General features: G+C 40.8%; 2 protein-coding genes across 3 annotated transcripts; one reads left to right on the forward strand and one right to left on the reverse strand.

Moving 5' to 3' along the window:
• Positions 1-488: 488 nt before the first annotated feature.
• Positions 489-6,207, reverse strand: RPS4X (ribosomal protein S4 X-linked). Of its 2 annotated transcripts, XM_080652088.1 has the most exons (8): positions 5,971-6,207; positions 5,188-5,265; positions 4,406-4,586; positions 4,141-4,238; positions 2,605-2,776; positions 1,461-1,618; positions 898-1,011; positions 489-715 (listed from the first exon to the last, which is right to left on the reverse strand). In XM_080652088.1, the coding sequence occupies exons 1-7, from the start codon at positions 5,971-5,973 to the stop codon at positions 910-912; spliced, it is 792 nt and encodes a 263-aa protein (XP_080508214.1). In that variant the 5' UTR covers positions 5,974-6,207; the 3' UTR covers positions 489-715; positions 898-909. The 2 variants fall into 2 exon arrangements, with proteins under 2 accessions (XP_080508214.1, XP_080508213.1); XM_080652087.1 differs by lacking the exon at positions 489-715 and having other exon boundaries at positions 745-1,011.
• Positions 6,208-14,017: 7,810 nt separating this feature from the next.
• On the forward strand, positions 14,018-14,371 carry LOC308239916 (large ribosomal subunit protein eL34-like; the record flags this gene model as incomplete). The annotated part of the gene is made up of 1 exon (XM_080652776.1): positions 14,018-14,371. The coding sequence occupies one exon, from the start codon at positions 14,018-14,020 to the stop codon at positions 14,369-14,371; it is 354 nt and encodes a 117-aa protein (XP_080508902.1).
• Positions 14,372-26,937: the final 12,566 nt, after the last annotated feature.

Raw genomic sequence — 26,937 nt, forward strand, 5'->3', positions numbered from 1 at the left:
TTATTCCAGACCAGTATTCTGCTACTCTTGACTCAGCCAAGGGCCAAGCCAGTTCCTTAGCAGGCCTCTTCTCTGAACCACAGGCCTGGGAACCAGGGATACCATTAGACAACCCCAGTTAAATATACAGTGACTTGGCAGACTCATCATGCCTCAGATGGATAAATATGTCCAAGTTTTTCAACCCCAAACCTGTCATGGTGGGATGATTTAGGAAGCCTGTGTAGATTGCAGCAAATAATGATGTTAAATGAATGTGACGGTTGAGAAGCCTGGCTATGGGAGGGAGATAAAGGTGCTTTTGGTTTTTGCAAGGCATGCTTTATAGTATAATGGGAATAACTGCTGGTTGAGAAGGCTAACAGCAAAAGGCACAATAATTCTTGGAGGAGACCCAGGGCTCAGGATGAACAGGTATAGGACCTGGCACACCTTACAGCAGGGACACTTTTGGAGTTTGGCAGTCAAGTCCCACCTGACACTACACAGTAAGGAAGTAGGAATAAGTTTATTTTCCACACACTTTCTGTTTTGCAGAAACCTCTGAGGTTGGAGTTGAGGATAGCAGTGGCAGGAAGACCAGATAAAGGAAGGCACTGATTTTCTTTTAAAGCCAAGAAGACTTAACAGGATAGACAAGGTCTTGGCCAAGTCAGGGGCTGCTGTTCCTTCTTTGTCAGGTGTGTTCTCCTTCCCATCACCACCCAAGCCCAGCCTATAACAGACACAAGAAATTAAATAGAATGTCTGAAAAATTCCATCTGCTTTACATGTTATAAAGTACAATAACAGTAAACTAAATTAAAACAAAAAACCCCAACCCTCTCATACAAAAAAGGCAATTAATCATGCTGTATTATCTTTAATTAAGTACAAAGACTTTTCCAATCATGTCACCTAGAGCTCACTTCACCCACTGCTCTGTTTGGCCGCCAGTCTCTTGTCTCTCTCTTCAGCAATGGTGAGGCGGATACCCTTTCCACGGGGTAGGGAAATCCATGGTTTGTTGCCCTGAAGGAGAAAACAAGAATCAAAACCTGCTATACACCAACTCCATTAGCAGTTCGGCACATTTGTCATCTCATTTTAAGGAACAGAAGCCTGCTTGTGAGAGCACTTAGCAACAGCCAAGAAGTCTTCAGACACTTGGATGCTGGTTATTCAGAAACATGCACTAATTGGAGCCATTCCCCTAAACCTGCTGCCCATATACATAAATGCAAACTACAAGGCTGATCATCATTGGCACTTTTCATCAACCAAGGTGATCAGCCCCCCCATGCTGATTCTGCAACACTAAAAAAGCACAGGTCTGCCCAACCCCACTCTATGTGAGCCCTATCCCAGAAGAGGCTTCACACTAGCTTCTGCACAGCCAGTCCATCAGGAGCTGCAATCCCAGCAGTACCTGCATTTACAGGTTTTTCCTGGACTAGAGAGAAGGGAAACCCAAGACTTACTTTGCCAATCACAAAAATGTTGGAGAGCCGGGTGGCAAAGCTGTTGCCATTGGCATCTTTCACATGAACTACGTCAAAAGAACCAGGGTGCCTCTCCCTGTTGGTGATCACGCCAATTCTTCCCAGGTTAGCACCTCCGGTTACCATGCACAAGTTACCTAGGCAAGAAGGAATAATCTGCTATTACAACCCAGTGTATTACATGACAGAGACAGGTGTAAATTCATTAATTCCTTCTCTCATTCAAATTTACTTCTGTGGATATGTTACCCAAGCCAGGCCTCTTAAGATTTCTCCCATCCCTCCTGCAGCACACCCAACAAATGTGAACTCTACTGCACCCACCTTGCCAGGTCCTCCCTATGTCTCGCCTAGACTATGCTGTTCTTCCAAGGCACAATGACAGCATTAACAAGAGCTCTTATTACAAAGAGGCTGGCTTTCTTTTTCTTTTTTTTAAATATATTTTATTGATTTTTTACAGAGAGGAAGGGAGAGGGATAGAGAGTTAGAAACATCGATCAGCTGCCTCCTGCACACCTCCCACCGGGGATGTGCCCGCAACCAAGGTACATGCCCTTGACCGGAATCGAACCTGGGACCCTTCAGTCCGCAGGCTGACGCTCTATCCACTGAGCCAAACCGGTCAGGGCTGGCTTGCTTTTTCACCAGACTTACCTGCCCAGCCCTCAAGCTGTTTCCACGGATAGGGGAGTTTTGAGACATCTAGAACAGGCCTGAGAATGTGCTATGCCAGACCTCACCTCAGCCACCCAATATTCGGAGCATTTGGGCCTTAGAAGTAAAAATACTGGGCATTAGAGTAGCTACACTCTCCAGTTTCCCTTACTACAACAAAAGACATCTAGCTTCTGTTGCTAACTAGGTGCATGGGAATTACCTGGAAGACTCAAACTAAAGCTCTGTACCCAGGCCCTGTGCAAGTGATGACTGATTAAGTGTAATTAATAAAAATTTTTTTTAAAAAAGGGGGGTAGGGTGGGGGAGAGAAAAGCAAAGAACAGCTCCTGCAGGGAAGATGGCGCAGAAGGGATAAATGGTGATGGAAAAAAAACAAAAAACCTAAACAGCTCTTATAGCTGGGGTTTAAAGAGAACGCCCAGGTAGAGTAGAGGCTGCTTACCAGTGTCAAACTTGATGAAATCAGTAATTCTGCCAGTTTCCAAATCGATCTGAATGGTGTCGTTCACCTTGATGAGGGGATCAGGGTAGCGGATGGTGCGAGCATCATGGGTTACCAGATGAGGGATTCCTTTTGTGCCCACAAAGATCTTCCTCACTTTGCACAACTTGTACTAGAAACACACAAAGGTTAGCCTCATTTAGTCTCGTGCACATGCACTATGCTCCACAATGGAAAAAAAGGTTCTTTCAAAGCCACAAGTCACCAGGTTAAAAAATGCAATTAGCAGCCAAAGGCAACAGCCCTACATAAGCTCTACATAGGTTTCTTGAACTACAGCAGAATGTGTCCTTGATTTTTCTTGCCACCCTCCACAAATTTATCTTGTACACTGCCCCTCTCTCTAGGCTAGTCACATGGGATTTTCCTGATAGCAGTGCATCACTCCCATGTTAAATCCAAGGCATGAAGGCACCATAAATCCTAATTCCTCCGTGGAGTGGGCTGATCACCCTCTTTTCTCCAGGCTGTTTTAAGCCTCATGGAGCCCCTGAATTCTTCCCTCACCATTCCTAAAAAGAGCTTCTTAGTGGCTCCCTCTGCATCACAACTGAGTGTCTCAAGAACTGCAATTGCATTAGAAGTTAATCCAATCAACAAATACCTCACAAAATGTTTCAGCTTTGGATTTATCATTCCCTGACATTTGAAAGTAAATCAAATCACCCCATGTCATGGACATGCCCTCCAGCCTGCCAATAACAAGGCAGCTAAGGAGTTGAATCACACATATCAACCTTCATTTACAGCCAATAATTCAAGAAACCATAAAACTGTGTAAACCATCATAACAAATTTCATAAAACCACCAATGTCTAATCTTTTTTCAAGCTATCTCAAAACAGTGCCCAAGGATTTTCAGTCTCCTCCACTAACACCTTTCCCTTCCAGAGTAATGGAGATATGACAAAGGGCCAAATGGATTTGACTAGATATTGGTTTTCTGGTCCTTTATCCTTAGAGGACCCTTATTTTAGGTACTCAAAAAAAGAAAATCTGTTGAGAATGTTAACTTAAAATGGGGGTCAATTATTAGACATCCAGCAACAGACTGCTATATAGCTATTAGAAATGCTTTAATAATACAACAGGAAATTGCACATATGAGAGAATTTTTAAAAAATATATATTTTATTGATTTTTTTACAGAGAGGAAGGGAGAGGGATAGAGTTAGAAACATTGACGAGAGAGAAACATCGATCAGCTGCCTCCTACACACCTCCCACTGGGGATGTGCCCGCAACCAAGGTACATGCCCTTGACTGGAATCGAACCTGGGACCTTTCAGTCTGCAGGCCAACACTCTATCCACTGAGCCAAACCGGTTAGGGCCATATGATAGAATTTAACCAAATTGTTAACTGAACATTTCCAGGTACAAGATTTTAAGTAATCTTAATTTACCTATCTTATCCCAATAGACCAGCCCATGTACTTTATTTTACTGAATGAAAACCCAGTCTGCTTGCACGCACCTTGGCCTCCTCAGGTGTAATACGATGAACAGCAAAGCGGCCCTTAGTGTCATAGATCAGGCGGAAATTCTCTCCAGTCTTGTCAATGCTGATGACATCTGATATCAAACAGTAACCAAGGTTACCATAGTGACCCCACTATCCCATGCTGCATTAACTATACCACAGTAAGAAAAAAAGAGGTTCCCATTTAAAACAACAACATGGATTCCTAAGGCTAATGATGATACTTAATGTTTTAAGGAGCCAAGTACTAACCACTTACCCATAAAACCAGCAGGGTAGGTTATATCAGTTCGGACCTTGCCATCAATCTTAATAAACCGCTGCATGCAGATCTTCTTTACTTCATCTCCTGTTAGAGCATACTTAAGTCTGTTCCTTAAGAAAATGATGAGAGGGAGACATTCTCTCAGCTTGTGGGGACCGGTAGATGGCCGAGGAGCCTGTAAAATGATTTTAAAAAACACCCTCTCAAGCTATTGTTGGGATTCATACAAATCCACCTTCCAAATCCTGAGATCCATTACCTAGACACCAGACTGTCCATCAACCCCCCTCCAATTTAGGTCAACAAGAGGTATTTCCACCCCCCCCCCCTTCAAAGGACCAGGCCTGTTAAGAACACGTGGATCCTGAGTCCATGTAAGTTTACTATGTGGTATGTGGAATAAATGAGGTACAGAAATCTTATGGGAGGCACTGCAAGAAACATTATGAATACAGCAATCAGGGATGTAGGGATGTCTGACATAAAGGAAATAGTAGCCCTAGCCGGTTTGGCTCAGTGGATAGAGCGTTGGCCTGCGGACCAAAGGGTCCTGGGTTTGATTCTGGTGAAGGGCACATACCCCGGTTGCGGGCTCGACCCCCAATCAGGGGGCGTGCAGGAGGCAGCCTATCCAGGATTCTCTCTCATCATTGATGTTTCTCTCTCCCTTCCTCTCTGAAATCAATAAAAGTGTATTAAAAAATAGTATAAAATATGTCAATTATATCTCAATAAGACTGTCCCTTGAAACACAATTACAATATAATGATACTTACAAACACACCGGTCAGTTTATCCAGCATCCAATGCTTTGGAGCTGCTACACGCTTCAGATGCTTCTTGGGACCACGAGCCTGAGGAAGAGTTTTATAAGTATTTTCATGTTACTGCTTAAAAGTGTTTGCTTTTAGAAGCTTTTACTTTTTCTAGGACACTATACTGGTGAAATGGACAGGGGTTGGACTTCTTGGCACACAGCCAGCCAGCAACAGAAATGTGGACCTGGATCCAATCTGTGCTTCTACTTGTTAATCAAATAGAAAAGTTTTCCCAACACGAGTGTCTGGTGCGCTATGAACCTGATCTCAGCACAACCACGTGCCAATAGCTGCTCCCCCTTACTCTAAAGCCAAAAGCTGACACTGGCTTTCACTTTAACATGTGGAAGCCTATAGCTGTGTACAGATGCTTACTGGCCTCAGTTCGCAAAGTAAGGCCGTGCCCAAAAGACAATGACGAAGAAAATCCTTTTCTGCCTGTTGCAGCTGCTGCCCACCAGCCCTGGCCCTCCAGGTCCATCAGGCCCGGGTCTGATTAGAAAGCCGTTCCTCCCAACGGGGGAGGTATGCGTGGCACGCCAGAGACCAAGGCCTTCCCGCCAGAGCCACTGATCACCTCCTCCCTCGCTCCCCAGCCCGCCTGGGCCAACCATGCAGGCCATACTCCGTTTGCCTCCGCCCGGCCACTCCCTGCGGGGGCCCCGAAACCCCGGACAGTCCCGGCCCTGGGAGGATGGAGGCTGATGGTATCCCAAGAGCTCGCAAAAAAAGTTGTCTTACCATGGCTGCGCTAGGCAAAGAAAGAGGACCGCCTCTTTCCGGTGCACCAAGAAAAAAAGGATCGGAGGCTGCGCGCGCCGACCTGGGATGCTCCGCCCACCCCACCCTTTCAAGGGGAGCAGGGACTATCTTGCCACCTGCTGGTGGGAGGTCATAGATCCGGAGCTTAGGAAGGACCGCTGAAAAAGGGCGGTTTCCTAAAAGCAATCTCCTCCCTCCCTTTCCTTCCCTTCCTCCTCCTCTGAGGCACCTGGTTCTGTGTTAGGTGCTAGAAATGCCAAGATGAGCTGCTAGACAAACTTCCTGCCTTCTAAGTGCAAAGCGAGGCTACTTTAAGGTCCACATACACATGATTGTACAAGCAATAGAATGCATTTTAATTAATATTTAATATTATTTTTAAAAAAATATATTTTTATTGATTTCAGAGAGGAAGGGAGAGGGAGAGAAAGATGGAAGCATCAATGATGAGAGAGAATCATTGATTGGCTGCCTCTTGCATGCCCCACACTAGGGATCGAGGCCGCAACCCGGGCATGTGCCCTGACAGGGAATCGAACCATGACCTGGTTCATAGGTTGATCCTCAACCAGTGAGCCACGCTAGCCGGGCTAATATTTCTTTCTTTCTTTCTTTTTTTTTTTTTGAAGATTAGAAATTATTATTATTATTATTTTTTTCATGGTCATTACATTTTTTTTAATAAATCTTTATTGTTCAGATTATTACAGGTGTTCCTCTTTTTTTCCCCCATAGCTCCCCTCCACCTGATTCCCCACCCCACCCCATGCCCTTAAACCCCCCCCCCCCGCCACTGTCTTCATCCATAGGTGTAAGCTTTTTGTCCAGTCTCTTCCTGCACCCCTCACACCCCCTCCCCCCTGAGAATTGTCAGTCCACTCCCTTTCTATGTCCCTGATTCTATTATATTCACCAGTCCATTCTGTTCTTCAGATTTTTTATTCACTTGATTTTTAGATTCACTTGTTGGTAGGTATGTATTTGATGTCATTTTGTTGTTCATAATTTTTATCTTTACCTTTTTCTTCTTCTTCCTCTTCTTAAAGAACACCCTTCAGCATTTCATGTAATCCTGGTTTGGTGGTGATGAACTCCTTTAGCTTTTTCTTGTCTGTGAAGCTCTTTATCTGACCTTCAACTCTGAATGATAGCTTTGCTGGGTAGAGTAATCTTGGTTGTAGGTTCTTGCTGTTCATCACTTTGAATATTTCTTGCCACTCCCTTCTGGCCTGCATAGTTTCTGCCGAGAAATCAGCTGACAGTAGTATGGGTGCTCCCTTGTAGGTAACTAACCGTTTTTCTCTTGCTGCTTTCAAGATTCTCTCTTTGTCTTTTGCCCTTGGAATTTTAATTATGATGTGTCTTGGTGTGGTCCTCTTTGGATTCCTCTTGTATGGGGTTCTGTGTGCTTCCTGAACTTGTAAGTCTATTTCTTTCACCAGGTAGGGAAAGTTTTCTGTCATTATCTCTTCTAATAGGCTTTCAATATTTTGCTCTTTCTCTTCTTCTGGCACCCCAAAAATTCGGATGTTGGTACGCTTAAAGTTGTCCCAGAGGCTCCTTACACTATCTTCATATTTCTGGATTTTTTCTTTTTGTTTTTCTGGTTGGGTGTTTTTTGTTTCCTCATATTTCAGATCTTTGGTTTGATTCTTGGGGTACGTTGATCTACAGTTGAGTTTCTGTATATTCTTTATTTCAGACAGTGTATGCTTAATTTCTGACTGGTCCTTTTCCATTTTTTTGGCATTCTCATTAAGGTCCTTGAAGGTCTCACTAAGCTCCTCGGAGGTCTCATCAAGTTTCTCGGAAGTTTTTAGAAGATTCTTGAGTAACCTTATAAATGTGGTTCTGAACTCTATGTCGTCCATTAGTTTGCTTTCCTCCATTTCTCTCATTTGTGACATGTTTCTTTGTCTCCACATTTTGCTGCTTCCTTGTGTTGATGGAGTGGCTTTGTGTGGTAGGTGACCTATAGGGGCCAGTAGCTCAGCCTCCCCAATCACCTGAGGTGGACGCCTTTGGTACACCCCTTTGTGGGCTGAGTGCAAAGTCTTGGTGTAGTTAAGCCTTGATTGCTGTTGGTACACTGGGAGGAATTAACCTCCAGGCCAATTGGCTGTGAGGACCCGCTATGTCTATAATGGAAGAACTGCTGTGCTGGAGACACGCTTATGGTGCAGGACTTGTTTCAGTGGAGCTTTGGTGCTCACTGAGTCTGCCTCTTGAATGTGTCACTTATGGATGTGAGGAGTTGAAATCTGGTGTCTCACACTGACCGCTAGGTACACTGGCTTCTGGATCTCCAATGGGGTGCAGGTCAGCTACTGTCTGAAGCCACCCAGCAGGAGCTACAGCAAGAACTACAGTTTTCTCCTCTTTGCTTGGGGTTTGGAGGTTTTGGAGCTGTCTGACCCGGGCTGCAAGTTTTCTAGGTTAAGCTGCGATAGGGCAGGCCATTCATATGCTAAAGCCGCTGCTTGGAGCTTGGGTGGGTTCGTAGATTGTGCAGGGCGGGGTCTCAGGGCGTGACTAGGCTAGGGCGTGGCAAACAGCGATGGCTGCCAGTAAGCCAGCTCTGTGGCTCTGCGTCTCCGACCGTGTCCCGAGTCCCGTGCCCCAGCACAATAAACAATTATTCCTGCTCGCAGCCCTGCAAGCAAGCCTCCCTCACTTTCCGACCCCACGGCAGACAGTCCAGCTTCTCCCCATAGGAGTTTGGGTCCCCCGCGTCTCCCCAGAAACTGGAGTTCGGAGTAATCAGGAGCTTGTCTCCTTTGGGTTGAAAAAAGCAGCGCTCCCAGTCGCCCATTGCCAGCCTGATTCGCGTGCCTCCGTACCTCAGCTTTTCAGCGCTTGTGCACCCCTCAATGCTGTTTGCTCTTTCCTTCTAGTTGTAGAACTTCCACTCAGCCAGCTTTCTGGTGGTTCTGGGTGATAGACGTTTTGTCTTTTAGTTGTAGTTTTGAAATTGTTGTGCGAGGCAGCAGTTTAGGTGTTTGCCTACGCCGCCATCTTGGATCTCCTCCCGGGCTAATATTTCTTAAACATATTTGGTCTGCCTCTTCTTCCCAGTTCTCTAGAGCCAGCCGGTCTGCCCATACTATAATTTGGGAAGAACCAACCTTTTTTTTTTTTTTTTAATCTCTCTTGCTTCTCTGAAGATTGCCGAGAGGATGAAAGGGTAGGAACCCTTCCTTGAACCTTGGTGTCCTGCCCCTGCTTCCTATACAACACATTTGGCACTTATAAGATCTCAGGGAAGAGAGGGGACATTAGAGACCATCCGATTATTTAACTAAAACTCAGTCTATCATGTGATTTCCCTACTTTGAAACTCCCTTGGCCCTCCTTCCTGGACTCCCTCTGCCAGTCACCAGCTGCCTCCTGTGCCTGGACATCCATTGCTTCCTTCACCCATTCCAAACCTCAAAGCTTAAGCCATTCCAAACAATTACTGCTCTGAAAAAGCTTTCTAGCTTCCTGCCTGTGGACCTGATGATTCCTCACCTTGGGAGGGCTATGGACAACTCAACCCCCTTACTGGGCCCCTAATCTCTTCAGCCTTGGAGATAAACACAGTTCTCGTCCCTCTGGCTCTGTGAGGCCCCAGGCCCCTAGGCAGGGTCAATCCTACATTTTTCTGCCACAGAACCCTCGGTTCAAATTCCATGACAGCACTTAGTATATTGGTCTGTATTGACTAATTTCCTTGTCTGTCCTCCACTAGACTGTGAGCAACTCTATGACAGAGCCTGCCCTAATTCATCTGAGCAGGTCCTTTGCTACCTAACAGAGAGCTTGGCATTGTGTCCAGCACTTGGTAAATACTTGTTAAATGCATAAATTGAGTTAACATCCAACTCATTGTGCCAGGTCTTACTATACTATTCCTGAGAGCATCCAGTCTGTTCCTGAACTCCTCCCACCACGGGGACAAACTCCTAACTCAGGATGTTCTGTTTTATATGTCTCTGTCTCTGCCTTCCACTCTACCCTTCAGTAGTCTGCAGAGAAGCAAGATAGAGAAACATTGTTAGCATTTCCCAACCAGACAGTAAGAGGGCAAGGACTCTTTGTCTAGAACCAGGTCCATAGTAAAGCATGCTATAAATGAATATTCAAAGGAACAGGCAATTGATTGGAGCTGAGGATTAGGGAGAGAGTGGAGATGGTGGGATAATGGAAGGTGAATTCTGAAGTTTTCAGTCTAAGGGCACTGGGAAGATGGTGGTACTGCTAACAGAAATGATGAGAGTTGATTTGGGAGTGAGGAATAATCACGGGACTTCCAGCTAGACAGGATAAGAGAAATGGCTGCTCAGAGCTGCAGATACTACTTAATCAAGATCACACAGCTAATTAAGAATGGGGGTTGGTTTCTTGTCTACCAGGTCAGTGGTTTGTGTTTGTACCACAGCTTATCAAAGGACTTGAGGAAACCAAAGCACCGTTTCAGTATATTTTTTCCTCTGTCAATTTGCATTTAAGCACAAATGACATTTTAACAACAATAAATGGAATCTGGAAAGAGCTAAGAAAATAACAAACAGTACTTCCCCAAACACCTTAAACACATCATCTGTATTCATTTGTTCCTGTTCTCATTCTGATCAGTTTGTGTGCATGCATACTTTTACATAATTTTAATCCTAGCATACATACCATGTTCTATTCTACTTTTATTACATTACAAATACTTTCTCAGTTGCTACATAAGCTTCAGAATTAGTATTTTAACAGCTGCATCACATTCCATTAAATGGATGTCCCATAATTAATAAAAGTTCTCTATTGTTGAACATTTAGTTTTTTGCGCTTTTTCTTTATTATGAATGTTGCTATAGTGATGTTTCCTTCATATGACTTTCCCTTCAGTCACATGATTTCTTGAGAATAAATTCATTCCTTCAGCCAACTTACTCTGAGTTGAGCTCTATAGAGATGATTAAGATCTAGTTCCTGCTTTCAAGGAATTCACGTTATAATGGAAGAGGCAAGCTGGGAGGAGGGGGTAGAAGGCCAGGAGAAGCTCATTGGAGAAAACATGGTGGTGAGGCAGTTTAGAACACAGAGGGCTGCTAAATTTTAAGACCCTTGGACTTGAACATGTAGGTAGACATGGGGAGCCATTGAAAGATTTTAAGGACAAGATCAGCTTTGTGCTTTAGAAAGATAACTCTGACTGCTCCTTATAGATGGTTTGAAGGAAAAGTGAGTGGCTTGGATGAAATGGGTCAGGGTTATTTAAGCAATACAAGCAAGAAACAGAAGGGTGAAACCCAGGTCTGTGACTGTGGGGTCTGGAGGAGGGGCCAGATTCAAAGACATTGCAGACGGAGTATTGCCAGGATCTGACTGGAAGTGATGGATGTGCAGGGGTGAGGGACACGGAGGTAATCAGGATGATTCCTGGGTTTCTGCCTTGGTGATTCAGTGGTACATTCACTGGGAACAAGGAGGAGGCCTGTCTGGTGTGAGATATGGGGTTGAGAAATGGGAACAGCCTACTGGAGATGTCTTATAGACACAGGTCTGAACTCAGGTGCATGATCTGAGCTAGAGACTCACATTGGGGAGAACTAGTGCATCTGTGTCTAATCCAGGGGTCCTCAAACTTTTTAAACAGGGGCCAGTTCACTGTCCCTCAGACCATTGGAGGGCTGGACTATAGTTAAAAAAAAAAAACTATGAACAAATTCCTATGCGCACTGCGGGCCCAGGATGAGTCAGCTGCTAAGCAGGACAGGCAGCGGCACCCGGGGGGCCGGATAAATGTCCTCAGCGGGACGCATGTGGCCCGCGGGCCATAGTTTGAGGACCCCTGGTGGCAGTAACTATTAGAAAGGGCGCACTATGTTGAGTCTGAACACTTTGATAGCAATGAGCGTGTATTGCCAAAAGCCTTTCTCAGAGGTTCCTTGCAATTTTACTATACTTGTCCCAGCCTGGTAACTGCTTCTCTTTAACTTGTACTATGTTGTTTTAATTTGTACTGTAAGAAATCACTAGTGAGGTTGAACATTTTGCCATATGCTTGTTTAGTTCTATTTCCTCTTATGTGAAGTATCCCTATCCATTTATCTTTGGAGGACATGTTTTCTGATTGACTTGCATGACTGCTTTGTAGAAGTTCATTTTTTGTCATACTTGAGGAAGATATTTTTACCAATTGGTTATTTTTCTTTTGGTTATATTTTTCTATGTACAAAGTTTCAAATTTTTATATAGCCAAATCTGTAATTTTCTGTCAACTCAAAGCTTAGAACTACCATCATTTTAAAGATCTGCTAAATATTAAACTCTATTTAATAACATTTAATTCTTTATCAATGTTGGGTTGATAAAGATAAATAGAATAGATAGGTAGACAGAAAAAAATTATTTTTCCCTAAATGGCTAACTGATTTTCTCACTACAATATATTGAATGATATTTTCCTTCTCTGTTGTTTTGTAAGAACTACTTTAGAACATGATAAATGAAATCATATAGAATATGGTTCTTTTTCTGTAAATGTGGGCATAGGAGGTGGAATCTATGGCGAGTAGAGGACTGAGACGTACATCCCCAGCATCTTATCCCAGGTTACCAGAGAGAAGGTAATGGTTCATGGTCGTAAGTCATACCATGAGTAAAGCAGTCCAAGCTCCTCCCTCCCTATCTAAGGAGTAGCCCTTCATGCCTCATATTCCCTGATCAACTTATTGTCAGCAATCAATGAGCCAGCACAGTCTAATCCTCCATTTCTCACATCGTTGGGAGACAGTGAGGCAAAATGAAAAGAGCACAATTTGAACCTGTCTCTGTGTGCCCTTGAGCAAGTGGCTTCACCTCTCTGAACCACAGATTCCTTATCTGTAAAATAGGAATAACAATATTTACTCCTCCATTTATTGTAAGGATCAGAGATGATGTATGAAATGCATAGAACATAGTAGCGACTCAATAAAAATCAATGGATTAGTGCTCTAATTACCTCTTCGTCTCTCTGAGTACTCCCTCCTTAGACTTATTTTTTTAAACAGCGTTATTGAGGAATAATTGATATACAATATGTGGCACATATTTAAAGCATACAGTTTGACTAATTATGATGTTTGTACACACCCAGCAAAATCACCACAGCTAAGATAATGAACATGTCCTTCATTCCCAAAAGTTTCCTCATGTCCCTTTATAATTCCTCACTCCAGCTCCTTCCCCTACATTCCAGGCAACCACTAATATTTCTGTTGCTGTCGATTCGTTTGCATTTTCCAAAATTTTAAATAATGGAAATTTTATAGTATTTTTACTCATTTTTGTCTATCATCTTTCACTGAGCATAATTGTTTGAGATTCATCCATGCTATTGCATGTATCTGTTGCTTATTCTTTCTATTGCTGAGTAGCACTTCATGGTATGGATCTACTGCAATTAATTTATCCATTCCCCTGTGGATAGTCATTTGGGTTGTTTCCAGTTTGGGCGATTACAAATAAAGCTGCTATGAACATTTCTATACAAGTCTTCTTATGGACAAATGTTTTCATTTCTCTTGGCAAATACCTATGAGTGGAATGACTAGGTCACATAGTAGATGTATGTTTAACTTATTAAAATATTGCCAAACTGTTTTCCAAAGTGGTTGTATTATTTTATGTTCCCATTAATAGTGTATAAAAGTTCTAGTTGTTCCACATCCTTGCCAGCACATGCTAAGGTCAGCCTTTAATTTTTTTTTTATTTTGGTAAAATATATATAACATCCCTGGCTGGTTTAGCTCAGAGGATAGAGCATTGGCCTGTGGACTGAAGGGTCCCAGGTTCTATTCCAGTCAAGGGCACATGCCTGGGTTGCGGGCTCAATTCCCAGTAGGAGATGTGCAGGAGGCAGCTGATCAATGATTCTCTCTCATCATTGATGTTTCTATCTCTCTCTCCCTCTCTAAAATCAATAAAAATTATATTAAAAAATATATATAGGAACTCGCAAGCACTTTCCTTTTGCTCTTCTGGGCACGGTGACTTCAGGTATTCATCATGGTCCAGCGTTTGACATACCGTTGGAGGCTGTCCTACAATACAGCCCCTAACAAAACTAGACTGTCCCGAACACCTGGTAATAGAATTGTTTACCTTTATACCAAGAAGGTTGGGAAAGCACCAAAATCTGCATGTGGTGTGTGCCCAGGCCGACTTCGCGGAGTTCGTGCTGTGAGACCTAAAGTTCTAATGAGATCGTCTAAAACGAAAAAACACGTCAGCAGGGCCTATGGTGGATCCATGTGTGCTAAATGTGTCCCTGACAGGATCAAGTGTGCTTTCCTTATTGAGGAGTGGAAAATCATTGTGAAAGTGTTGAAGGCACAAGCACAGAGTCAGAAAGCTAAGTAAATTTTAAAATGAAGCTTTTTTGAGTAATAAAAACAAAAATCTCATTCTGTTAAAAAAAATATATAACATAAAATTTACCAGTTTGACAATTTTTAAATGTACAACTAAGTGACATTAAGTACATTCACAATTTTGTGTAACATCAGCACTATTTATTCCTAGTACTTTTTAATCTTTCCAAACAGAAACCTATTAGACAATAGCTCATCATTTCCCCTCTGCCCCCAGCCCTTGGTAACCGCTATTCTATTTTCTGTCTCTATGAGAATTTGCCTATTCTATTCTGTATAAGTGGAACCAGACAATATTTGTCCTTTTGTATCTAGCTTATTTCACTTTAATATAATGTTTTCAGGGTTCATCCATGTTGTAGCACATTTCAGATTCTTACTCCTTTTTAAGTTGGAATAACATTCCATTGCATAAATACACCACAGTTTATCCATTCCCCTGTTGAAAAACACTTGGGTGTTTCCACCTTCTAGCTATTTTGAATACTGCTGCAGTGAACACTGGTGCATGATCTGAATCCCTTCTTTCATTTCTTTTACAAAATGTATATACTAGTATATATCTTATTGATTTTAGAGAGAGGAAGGGAGAGGGAAAGAGAGAGATAGAAACATCAATGATGAGAGAGAATCATTGACTGGCTGCCTCCTGCACGCCCCCTACTGGGGATCGAACCTACAACCCAGGCATGTGCCCTTTACCAAAACTGAACCCGGGACCCTTCAGTCCCAAGGCTGATGCTCGGACCACTGAGCCAAACCAGCTAGGGCCCTTCTTTCATTTCTTTTGTACCTAGAAGTGGTATTGCTGGATCATATGGCAATTCTATGCTTAGCTTTTTGAGGAACTGCTAAATTGTTTTCCACAGTCGGCTACACCATTTATACTCTGACCGGCAATGTTCCAAAATTCTCCACCTCTTCAGCAACACTTGTTATGTTTTGTTGAAAAAAAATAAAAGCCATCTTGATGGATGAGAAGTGGTATCTCACTGTGGTTTTCGTTTGCAGTTCTCTACTGCTTAGTGATGTAGAGCCTCTTTTCGTGTGCTTATTGGCCATTTGTATGTTTTCTTTGGAGAAATATCTATTCAAGTCCTTTGCCTATTTTTGAATTGGATTGTTTTTTGTGTTGTTTGGTGTTGAATTAAAGGAGTTTTTAAAAATATATTTTGGATACTATCTCCTATCATATCTACGATTTGCAAATATTGCCTACTATTTTGTGGATTCTTTTCATGGTCTTGAGTCATTTGGTGCACAAATGTTTTTAATTTTGATGAAGTGCAATTTACTATTTTTTTCCTGTTGTTGACTGTGTTTTTAATAATGACCATTCTAATAGATGGTAGTAGTATATCATTGTGGTTTAATTTTGCATTTCCCTGATAACTAATGATGCTCAACATCTTTTTATGTGCTTTTTTGCTATCTATATATCTTCTTTGGTGAAATATCTGGTCAAATGTTTTGCTCACTTTTTAAAATTGGGCTGTTTATTTTCTTATTATTGCATTTAAGAGTTCTTTATATATTCTGGATGCAATTCCTTTATTAGATATGTGATTTGCAAATATTTTCCTCCAAGTCTGTGGTTTGTCTTTTAAGTTTTTAACAGCATATATATTTCAGAAAGCAGTACTTAATTATGATGTAGTCCAATTTATCACATTTTTTTCTTGTATGTATTGTGCTTTTGGTATTGTATTTAAAAAATTATTGCCTAACCTAAGGTCACAAAGATTTTCTCCTATGAGTTCCTCTTGAAATTTAATAGTTTTAGGTTTTACATTACCTAATGATCCATTTTGTGTTCACTTTTGTAGATGAGACAAGATATGGATAGAGGTTCAATTTATTGCTTATGGATATCCAGTTGTTTCAGAACCATTTGTTGAAAAGATAATTCCCTTTGGCCACTTTTGGCTACTTCCTCATTAAACTTAAAAATAACTTTTTAGTCACGTAAGTTATAGATGCATACACTCTCCTTATAAAATGTAAAATCATTTTGACCATTTTTACACCCAATCATGCTTCCCCCCTATACTCCTCACCAGGTAACAACTCTAACAATATCAATTTGAGGTGTATCCTTCCAGATATTTTTCTAGGTATCCTATATAATGAAAGGTTAATATGCAAATTGACTGAATGGTCAGTTGCTATGATGCACACTGACCACCAGGGGCAGATGCTCGGTGGTCAGTGTGCTCTCACAGGCAGAGCGCTGCTGTGGTGGCAGGAGCCTCTCCCACCTCCAGGGCAGCGCTACGGATGTCTGACTGCTGGCTTTGGACATCCCCTGTGGGCTCCTGGACTGCCAGAGGGTGCAGGCCGGGCTGAGGGACACCCCCCCCCCGAGTGCATGAATTTCGTGCACCGGGCCTCTAGTGGAAACATATAATGTAATGCTTTGCTGTGTTTATAAGACCATCCTTTATGTAACATTATGAATCTGGGTTTTCAGTACATAACAACATCTCTCAGAGATTTTTCCATGTCAGAACATAGAGATCTACCTTATTTTCTTTAGTTGTTTCTTAGTATTCCATGGTACACTACATCTTTCTTTGTTTTACCATTAGCTTATTGCTGAATATTTAGTTAGTTTCTGTTTTTTTCTATTGCTATAAACTATGCTAGAGATGAGTATCCATGAACCTCTTTTGGTGCAAAGTGTTTCCCTAGGTAGATATTGAGAAGTGGAATTTATGCATAAAATGAAAAACATTTATTATATGCTAAGTGCTATTCCAAATGCTTTACATATATGGATTCACTTCATGCACACGACAACTCCATGATTTTATCATTGTTTTGCAGATGAGGAAATCAAGGTACAGAGAAGTTGAACAACTTACCAAATGCCTCACAGTTAGTCAATAGCTGGGCCAGGATTTGAATTCAGATAGTTTGGTGACAAAGTTCAGTTTGCTGGGCCATAAGGTATGGGCACTTTTTAAATTTATTTTTGAGAGTATTACAGATGTTCCCTCCCCCACCCCCGCATTTGCTCCCTCCACCTCACTCCTACCCCACCCAGGCCTTCACCACAATTTTGTCTGGGTCCATGGGTTATGCATACATGCACATAAATTGTTTGGTTAATCTCTTCTCTCCCCAACCCCTTTTCTCTGAGATTTGTCAGTCTGTTCCATGTTTCCATGTCTCTGGATTGATTTTCTTCCTCAGTTTATTTATTTTTTATTAGATTCCACATATAAGTGAGATCATGTGATACTTGTCTTTCTCTGACTGGCTTATTTAGCTTAGCATGATACTCTCCAGGTCCCTCCATGCTGTCTCAAAGGGTAAGAGATCCTTATTTTTTTACAGCTGCATAGTATCCCACCATGTAAATGTACCACAGCTATTTTTATCCACTCATCTACTGATGGGCACTTGTATTGTTTCCAGATATTATTGTAAATTGTGCTGCTATGAACATAGGGGTACATACATTATTTCTGACTGGTGTTTCAGGATCCTTAGGATATATCCCTAAAGTGGGACCACTGGGTCAAATGGCACTATGGAAAACAGTATGGGGTTTCCTAAAAACATAAAAAATGATATGGGCACTTTTAATTTTAAAAGATTTGCTAAATTGGCCTCTGAAGAGGCTGTATGAATTGCATGCCCATTGACAGTGAATGAGACAAAAAAAATACAAAAGATCAATGAAACCAAGAGCTGGTTCTTTGAAGGGATAAACAAGATTGATGAACTTTTAGCCAGGCTCACCAAGAAGCAGAGAGAGGACCCAAATAAACAAAATCAGAAATGAAAGAGGTGAAATAACAACAGATCCCACCGAAATACAAAGGATTGTTAAAAAATACTACGAACAACTCTATTCCAACAAACTAGACAAACTGGAGGAAATGGACATGTTCCTAGAAAAATACAACTTTCCAAAACTCAATCAGGAATAGCCCTGACCGGTTTGGCTCAGTGGATAGAGCGTCGGCTTGCGGACTGAAAGGTCCCAGGTTCGATTCCAGTAGAGGGCATGTACCTTGGTTGCGGGCACATCCCCGGTAGGAGGTGTGCAGGAGGCAGCTGATCGATGTTTCTCTCTCATCGATGTTTCTAACTCTCTATCCCTCTCCCTTCCTCTCTGTAAAAAATCAATAAAATATATTTAAAAAAAAAAAAACCACAAAACTCAATCAGGAATAATCTAAAAATCTCAATAGCCCGATAACAATGGAAGAAATTGAAGCAGTCATCAAAAAGCTTCCAGCAAACAAAAGCCCGGGGCCAGACGGCTTCACAGGGGAGTTTTACCAAACATTTAAGGAAGAAATAAAACCTAACCTCCTCAGACTATTCCAAAAAATTCAAGAGGAAGGAACACTTCCAAGCTCCTTCTATGAAGCCAGCATCACCCTAATACCAAAACCAGAAAAACACAACACAATGAAAGAGAATTACAGGCCAATGTCCCTCATGAACATAGATGTCAAAATCCTCAACAAAATTCTAGCAAATCGGATCCAGCAGTACATCAGAAAGATCATACACCAGGACCAAGTAGGATTTACCCAGGGATGCAAAGATGGTACAATATCCACAAATCAATAAACGTGATACATCACATAAACAAATTGAGAGATAAAAATCACATAGTCATATCAATTGATGCAGAAAAAGCATTTGACAAAATCCAACACCCTTTCTTGATAAAAACTCTCAACAAGGTGGGAATAGAAGGATCATACCTCAACATAATAAAAGCTATATATGATAAACCCACAGCTAACATCATACTCAATGGGCAAAAACTAAGACCATTTACCCTAAGAACAGGGGTGATACAGGGATGCCCACTTTCACCACTCCTGTTTGACATCGTTCTGGAAGTGCTAGCCATAACAATTAGACAAGAAGAAGAAATAAAAGGCATCCAAATTGGAAAAGAAGAAGTAAAGCTGTCCTTATTTGCAGATGACATGATATTGTACATAAAAAACCCAAAAGACTCCATAAAAAAACTAACAGACTTAATAAATGAATTCAGCAATGTAGCAGGATACAAAATCAACACCAAGAAATCTATGGCATTTCTATACACCAATAATGAACTTACAGAAAGAGAGACTAAAAAAGCAATCCCATTTACTATCGCACCAAAAAAATTAAGATACCTAGGAATAAATTTAACTAAGGAGGTAAAAGACCTGTACTCGGAAAACTATAGGACACTGAAAAAAGTGATAGAGGAAGACATAAACAGATGGAAGAACATATCGTGTACATGGATTGGTAGAATTAACATCATTAAAATGTCCATACTAACCAAAGCAATCTATAGATTCAATGCACTCCCCATTAAAATACCTGGCATAGTAGTTCGCGCTGAAGGCCTGTTGCCTAGGCTACAGACTGAGGACTCCTGTTCCTCATTTGCTCCTAGGGGAAAGTCCCAGACCCTGGGCAGAGAGTGCCATGTGCACACGCACGTAGATCTCCCACCGCTTCTCGTTGTCAATCCGCCAAGAAGTGAAAATACCCGGCATATTTCACAGACCTAGAACAAACTCTCCAAAAATTCATCTGGAATAAAAAAAGACCCCGAATAGCTGCAACAATCCCGAGAAAGAAGAGCAAAGTAGGAGGGATCTCAATACCAGATATCAAGCTGTATTACAAAGCCACTGTTCTCAAAACTGCCTGGTAGAACTGGCACAAGAACAGACATATAGATCAATGGAATAGAATAGAGAACCCAAAAATTGACCCAAATCACTATGCTCAATTGGTATTTGACAAAGGAGGCAAGAGCATACAATGGAGTCAAGACAGTGTCTTCAATAAATGGTGTTGGGAAAATTGGACAGATACATGCAAAAAAAATGAAACTAGACAACCAACTTACACCATACACAAAAATAAATTCAAAATGGATAAAAGACTTAAACATAAGACGGGAAGCCATAAAAATCTTAGAAAAATCCATAGGCAGCAAAATCTCAGACATATGCTGAAGCAATTTCTTCACCGATACCGCTCCTAGGGCAATGGAAACTAAAGAGAAAATAAACAAATGGGACTACATCAAAATAAAAAGGTTTTGCACAGCAAAAGAAACCATCAACAAAACAACAAGAAAGCCCACTGCATGGGAGAACATATTTGCCAATGTCATCTCTGATAAGGATTTAATCTCCAATATTTACAGGGAACTCATACAACTTAACAAAAGGAAGATAAACAACCCAATCAAAAAATGGGCAAAGGCCCAAATAGATACTTTTTGAAAGAAGACAGAAGGAAGGCCAAGAGACATATGAAAACATGCTCAAAGTCACTAATCATCTGAGAGATGCAAATCAAAACGACAATGTGGTACCATCTCACACCTGTCAGAATGGTAATTATCAACAAATCAACAAACGACAAGTCCTGGTGAGGATGTGGAGAAAAAGGAACCCTCGTGCACTGCTGGTGGGAATGCAGACTGGTGCAGCCACTGTGAGGAACAGTATGGAGCTTCCTCAAAAAACTAAAAATAGAACTCCCATTTGACCCAGTAATCTCAAATATTCTAGGAATATATGCCAAGAAACTAGAAACACCAATCAGAAAGGATATATGCACCCCTATGTTCATAGCAGCACAATTCACCATAGCTAAGATTTGGAAACAGCCTAAGTGCCCATCAGCAGATGAGTGGATTAAAAAAACTGGTACATCTACAGAATGGAATACTATGCTGCGGTAAAAAAGAAGGAATTCTTACCATTTGCAACTACATGGATGGAACTGAAGAGCATTATGCTAAGTGAAATAAGCCAGGCAGAGAAAGATAAATATCACATGATCTCACTCATTTGTGGAATATAATGAACAACATAAACTGATGAACAAAAACAGATCCAGAGACAGAGAAGCATCTATTAGACCGTCAAACTTCAGAGGGAAGGTAGAGGAGGGTGGGGGTAAGGAGGAGAGATCAACCAAAGGACTTGTATGCATGCATATAAGCCTAACCAATGGATACAGACACCAGGAGGTTGAGGGCATGAGTGGGGGTGTGGGGGTGGCAATAGGGGGATAAGGACACATATGTAATATCTTAATCAATAAAGAAAAAAAAAACAGTGAATGAGAGTACTCATTTCCCTTCACTCTTACTGACACTTAAACCTTTAAAAACATCATTTTTCTGATTATTAATAATAATGCGTAACAACATATATATATATATACATGTATATTAAACTAAGTTTATTGGGGTGACCTTGGTCGGTAACATTATATAAGTTTCAAGTGTACAGTTCTACAATACACCATTGGTATATTGCATTGTGTGCTCACCACCCAAAGTTTGGTCTCCTCCATCATCTTTTTTTTCTTTTACCTCATCTTGCTTTACTTTTCCTCACAGTACAACTATGAGAATCATTGATAGCCTGCCTCCTGCACACCCCACACTGGGGATCGCACCTGCAACCCAGTGCCCTGATCTGGAATCTAACCTGACCTCCTGGTTCATAAGTCGACGCTCAACCACTGAGTAACACTGGCTGGGCTAGATGTGTAGTTTTAATTTACATTTCCATAATGTCTAATGATGTGGACCATCTTTTCATGTGCCTATTTGCCATCTGTATATCTTCACTGTAATGTCTGTGCATGTCTTTTGCCCATTTTCCAATTGGATTGTCTTTTACTGTTGAGTTTGGAAAATTCTTTACATAAGTTAGTTTTGAGAATGCTTTATGTATTCTAGATACTAGTCCTTCGCCAGATATATAGTTTGGGAGCATTTTCTTTCAGTCTATAGCTTGTCTTTTCATCCTCTTCATATAGGTTTTCATAGAGCAAAGTTTTAAATTTTGGCAAGATTGACTTTATCAATTTTTTTCTTTTATGGATCTGGTGTTCAAGTCTGAGAATTCTTTGCCTAGCCCTAAGATTTGAGGATTTTCTTCTATTTTTTTTCCTAAAAGTTTTGTGATTTGTTTTATAGTTAAATCAGTTATTATTTTGAGTAAATTTTTATATATGATGTAAGGTTTAGATCAAAGTTTATTTATTTATTTATTTTTGGTAAGGATATCTAATTGCTCCAGCAGCATTCTTTGAGAAGGCTATCCCTCCAGCTTTAAATTTCTTTTTCACCTTGTCAAAATCATTTGGTTGCATTTGTGTGAGTCTATTTCTAGGCTCTCTGTTCTGTTCCATTGATCTGTGTCGCTCTTTCCAGCAGTATCACACCGTCTCAATTACTGTAGCTATATAGTAAGCCTTAACATTGATTAGAGTAATTCTACCTACTTTATTCTTCTTTAACAAAATTGTTCTAGCCACTCTATTCTTTTGCCTTTCCAAATACATTTTGGAATAAGCATGACTATGTCTACAAAAAAAACCTTGCTGAGATTTTGATAGAAATTGCATTAAATTTATAGATCGAAGCCATGACCCTTTGGTATGTGGGCTGATGCTTCAACGGCTGAGTCACACTGGCCAGGGCTTTTTATTTTATTTTATTTTATTTTATTTTATTTTATTTTATTTTATTTTATTTTATTTTATTTTATTTTATCTTATTTTATTTTATTTTATTTTATTTTATAAATCGTTATTGTTCAGATTATTACAATTGTTCCTCTTTTTCCCCCCATAGCTCCCCTCCACCCAGTTCCCACCCCACCCTCTGCCCTTACCTCCCCCGCACTGTCCTCATCCATAGGTGTATGATTTTTGTCCAGTCTCTTTCCACACCTCCCACACCTCTTTCCCCCTGAGAATTGTCAGTCCACTCCCTTTCTATGCCCCTGATTCTATTATATTCACCAGTTTATTCTGTTCATCAGATTTTTTATTCACTTGATTTTTAGATTCATTTGTTGATAGATATGTATTTGTTCATAATTTTTATCTTTACCTTTTTCTTCTTCTTCCTTTTCTTAAAGAATACCTTTCAGCATTTCATATAATACTGGTTTGGCGGTGATGAACTCCTTAGCTTTTTCTTATCTGTGAAGCTCTTTATCTGACCTTCAATTCTGAATGATAGCTTTGCTAGGTAGAGTAATCTTGGTTGTAGCTTCTTGCTATTCATCATTTTGAATATTTCTTGCCACTCCCATCTGACCTGCATAGTTTCTGTTGAGAAATCAGCTGACAGTCGTATCGGTGCTCCCTTGTAGATAACTGTTTTTCTCTTGCTGCTTTTAATATTCTCTCTTTGTCTTTTGCTCTTGGCATTTTAATTATGATGTGTCTTGGTGTGGTCCTCTTTGGATTCCTTTTGTTTGGGGTTCTCTGTGCTTCCTGGACTTGTAAGTCTATTTCTTTCACCAGATGGGGGAAGTTTTCTGTCATTATTTCTTCCAATAGGTTTTCAGTATCTTGCTCTCTCTCTTCTTCTGGCACCCCCATAATTCTGATGTTGGTATGCTTGAAGTTGTCCCAGAGGCTCCTTACACTATCTTCATATTTTTGGATTCTTCTTTCTTTTTGCTTTTCTGGTTGAGTGTTTTCTGCTTCTTTGTATTTCAAATCTTTGACTTGATTCTTGCGTTCCTCTAGTCTGCTGTTAGATCTCTGTATAATATTTTTTATTTCAGTCAGTGTATGCTTAATTTCTAGTTGGTCCTTTTTCATATCCTTGAGGGTCTTGCTAAATTTATCGGCCTTTTCTAGAAAATTCTTGAAAAACCTTATAACCGTGGTTTTGAACTCTATATCCAGTCATTTGCTTTCCTCCATTTCTTTCATTTGTGATCTGTTTCTTTTTCTCCGCATTTTGGCTGCTTCCCTGAGTTGATAGAGTGGCTTTGTGTGCTAGGTGTCCTATATGGCCCAGTGAGTCAGCCTCCCCAGTTACCTGAGGTGGACATTCTTGGTGCACCCCTTTGTGGGCTGTGTGCACAGTCTTGTTGTAGTTAAGCCTTGATTGTTGTTGGTATCACTGGGAGGAATTGACCTCCAGGCCAATTGGCTGTGAGGATCAGCTGTGTCTACAATGGGAGAACTTCTGTGCGGGAGACACCCTTATGAAACAAGACTTGAAAAAGCCTCTGTGCTCAGCTTGGATGGGGTGGAGTCTCAGGGCGGAGCAGACAGCATTGGTTTCCCATCAGCCCTGCCCTAATAGGCCCCTGTTTCTCAGTGTCCTGTGGTAATCCCTGCAAGCACCTCTGAGAGAAAGCCGCCCTCGAGTTCCAATGGCTGCCAAACAGTCCAGTTTCACCCCATATGAGTCTGGGTCCCAGAGTCTCACCCAGAACTGTAGTTCAGCACAGTTGGGAGCTTTTGTCTCCCTCCCACTTGAGAAAGCCAGCTGCGCACTCAGTTGCCAGTCATCTCTGCATGCGTGTCTCAGTACCTCTGCCTCCTGCAGCTCCTCTGAGTCTCAGTGTGCTTTTCTCTTTCCTTCTAGTTGTAGAATTTCCACTCAGCCAGCCTTCCTGTGATTCTGGATGATGTCCATTTTGTCTTTTAGTTGTAGTTTTGAAATTGTTGTGCGAGGCAGCAGTTTAGGTGTTTACCTATGCTGCCATCTTTGTTTCTCCTTTTATTTTTTTTTAAATCATGATTTGGCATTGAATTTTTCCAAATGCTGTATCTGCATTAACTGATATGATTATATGTGTTTTCTTCTTTAGTTTGGTGATACGGTAAATTATATTGATTGAGTTTTGAATGCTGAATCAACCCTGCATATCCGGAATAAATCCTACTTGGTCATGGTCTATTATCCTTTTAATATATTATTGGATTACATTTTCTAATTTTTAAAGTTATCTTTTTAAAAATTGATCTCAGAGAGAGGAAGGGAGAGGGTGAGATAGAAACATCAATGATGAGAGAGAATCATAGATCAGCTTGGGGATCAAGCCTGAAACCTGGGCATGTATCCTGACCAGGAATCGAACCATGACCTCCTGGTTCATAGGCTGATGCTCAGCCACTGAACCACACTGGCCGGGCATATTTGCTAAATTTTTGTTTAGAATATTTGAATCTAAGTTCAGAAAACATATTGATCTGTAGTTTTATTCTTTTGTGTGTTGTCTTTATTTGGTTTTGGAATCGGGGTAATACTTGGGAGGAGTTTCCTCCTCTTATTTTCTGGAAGAAATTGTGTAAAATTGGTGTTCTTTGAATATTTTTAATATTCTCCAGTGATAAAGAATATGGACTTGGAGATTTCTTTTCTGGGAGCTCTTTAAATATAAAAGTGCAATTTCTTTAATGGTTGTAGGGCTCTTCAGAATATCTATTTAATCTTGGTAGAGTTTTGGTAGCTTGTAGGTTTTGAGAAGTTGGTCCATTTCTTCCACACTGAATATATAAACCTGAAGTTATTTGAAGTATTCTCTTATTAGCTCTTTAAAGTAGTGATATCCTTTGTTTAATTATTGATATTGGTAATTTTAGTTTTTTCTCTTTTTATTTGTGTCAGTCTTGCTAGAGTTTGTTAATTTTATTGTTTTTTTTTTCCCCTGAAGAATCCACTTTTTGTTTCATCGATTTTCTCCAGTTTTTCTGTCTTCAATTTTATTGATTTGATCTCCATTATTTTCCATCTTTCTGCTTGATTTGGGTTTATTTTGCTCCTTAAAAAATTGTTTTTGGTTAATCCTCACCTGAAGATATTTTTTCATTGATTTTTAGAGAAAGTGGAAGGCAGAGGTAGAGACAGAGAGAGAGAGAGAAACATCGATGTGAGACTGACACATCTATTGGTTGCCTCCCGCATGGGCCCCAGACCAGAACTGTGGGCTGACACTCTATCCACTGAGTCAAACTGGCTAGGGCTATTAAAAAAAATAAAAATAAAAAAAAAAAAAATATATATATATATATATATATATATATATGTATGTATATTGATTTCATAGAGGAAGGGAGAGGGAAAGAGAGATAGAAACAACAAAGATGAGAGAGAACCATTAATAAGCTGCCTCCTGCACACCCCACACTGGGGATCGAGCTTGCAACCCAAGCATGTGACCTTGACCAGAATTGAACCGGGAACCTTCAGTCCATAGGCCAATGCTCTATCCACTGAGCAAAACTGGCTAGGGCCAGGTAGGGCTATTTTGCTCTTCTTTTATTGGCTCTTGAAGTATGTATTTAGACTATTGGTTTGAGACCTTTCTTCTTTTTCTTTTTTCTCCTCTCTAATACATACATTAATATTTATTTTATTAAAAAGCTACTGTTTTAATGTCTTTACCAACAGATATAATGAGCTCTGTTGGAAAAATATCTGTGGTTTCTTACTCTCTTCCCACAAGGGATTAAAGCCATCAGCTTTGGCATCCAAATAACCTTAAGTCAACACATGTTGATTTAGAGTGCTACCTGTGGAAAGTCACTTAGCCTTACTCAGCCTCAGTATTCTAGCTGCAAAGTGGGGGTGCCAGTGCTTATCTAACTAGGGAAGTTGCCTGGATGATTTCAACTATTGGTCTTGGTACCAACTGTCTTTTCTGCAATGTTCACAGACAGCCTATGATCAATAAAAGGTGGCTATTGTTAATCCTGTTGCTGGTTCTGTCTGGTTTACACTCAGATGGGTTTCAT

Source organism: Plecotus auritus (genome assembly GCF_963455305.1).
Source record: "Plecotus auritus genome assembly, chromosome: X".
NCBI classification, from domain to species: Eukaryota; Metazoa; Chordata; class Mammalia; order Chiroptera; family Vespertilionidae; genus Plecotus; species Plecotus auritus.

What these genes read in the sequence shown, in the direction of transcription:
- RPS4X (XM_080652088.1), bottom strand. An exon ending in ATAAACTGACCGGTGTGTTT is followed by an intron (nt 4,587 to 5,187) that starts GTAAGTATCATT and finishes ATCATTTTACAG; the next exon opens with GCTCCTCGGCCATCTACCGG. An exon ending in TTACACCTGAGGAGGCCAAG is followed by an intron (nt 2,777 to 4,140) that starts GTGCGTGCAAGC and finishes GTGTGTTTCTAG; the next exon opens with TACAAGTTGTGCAAAGTGAG.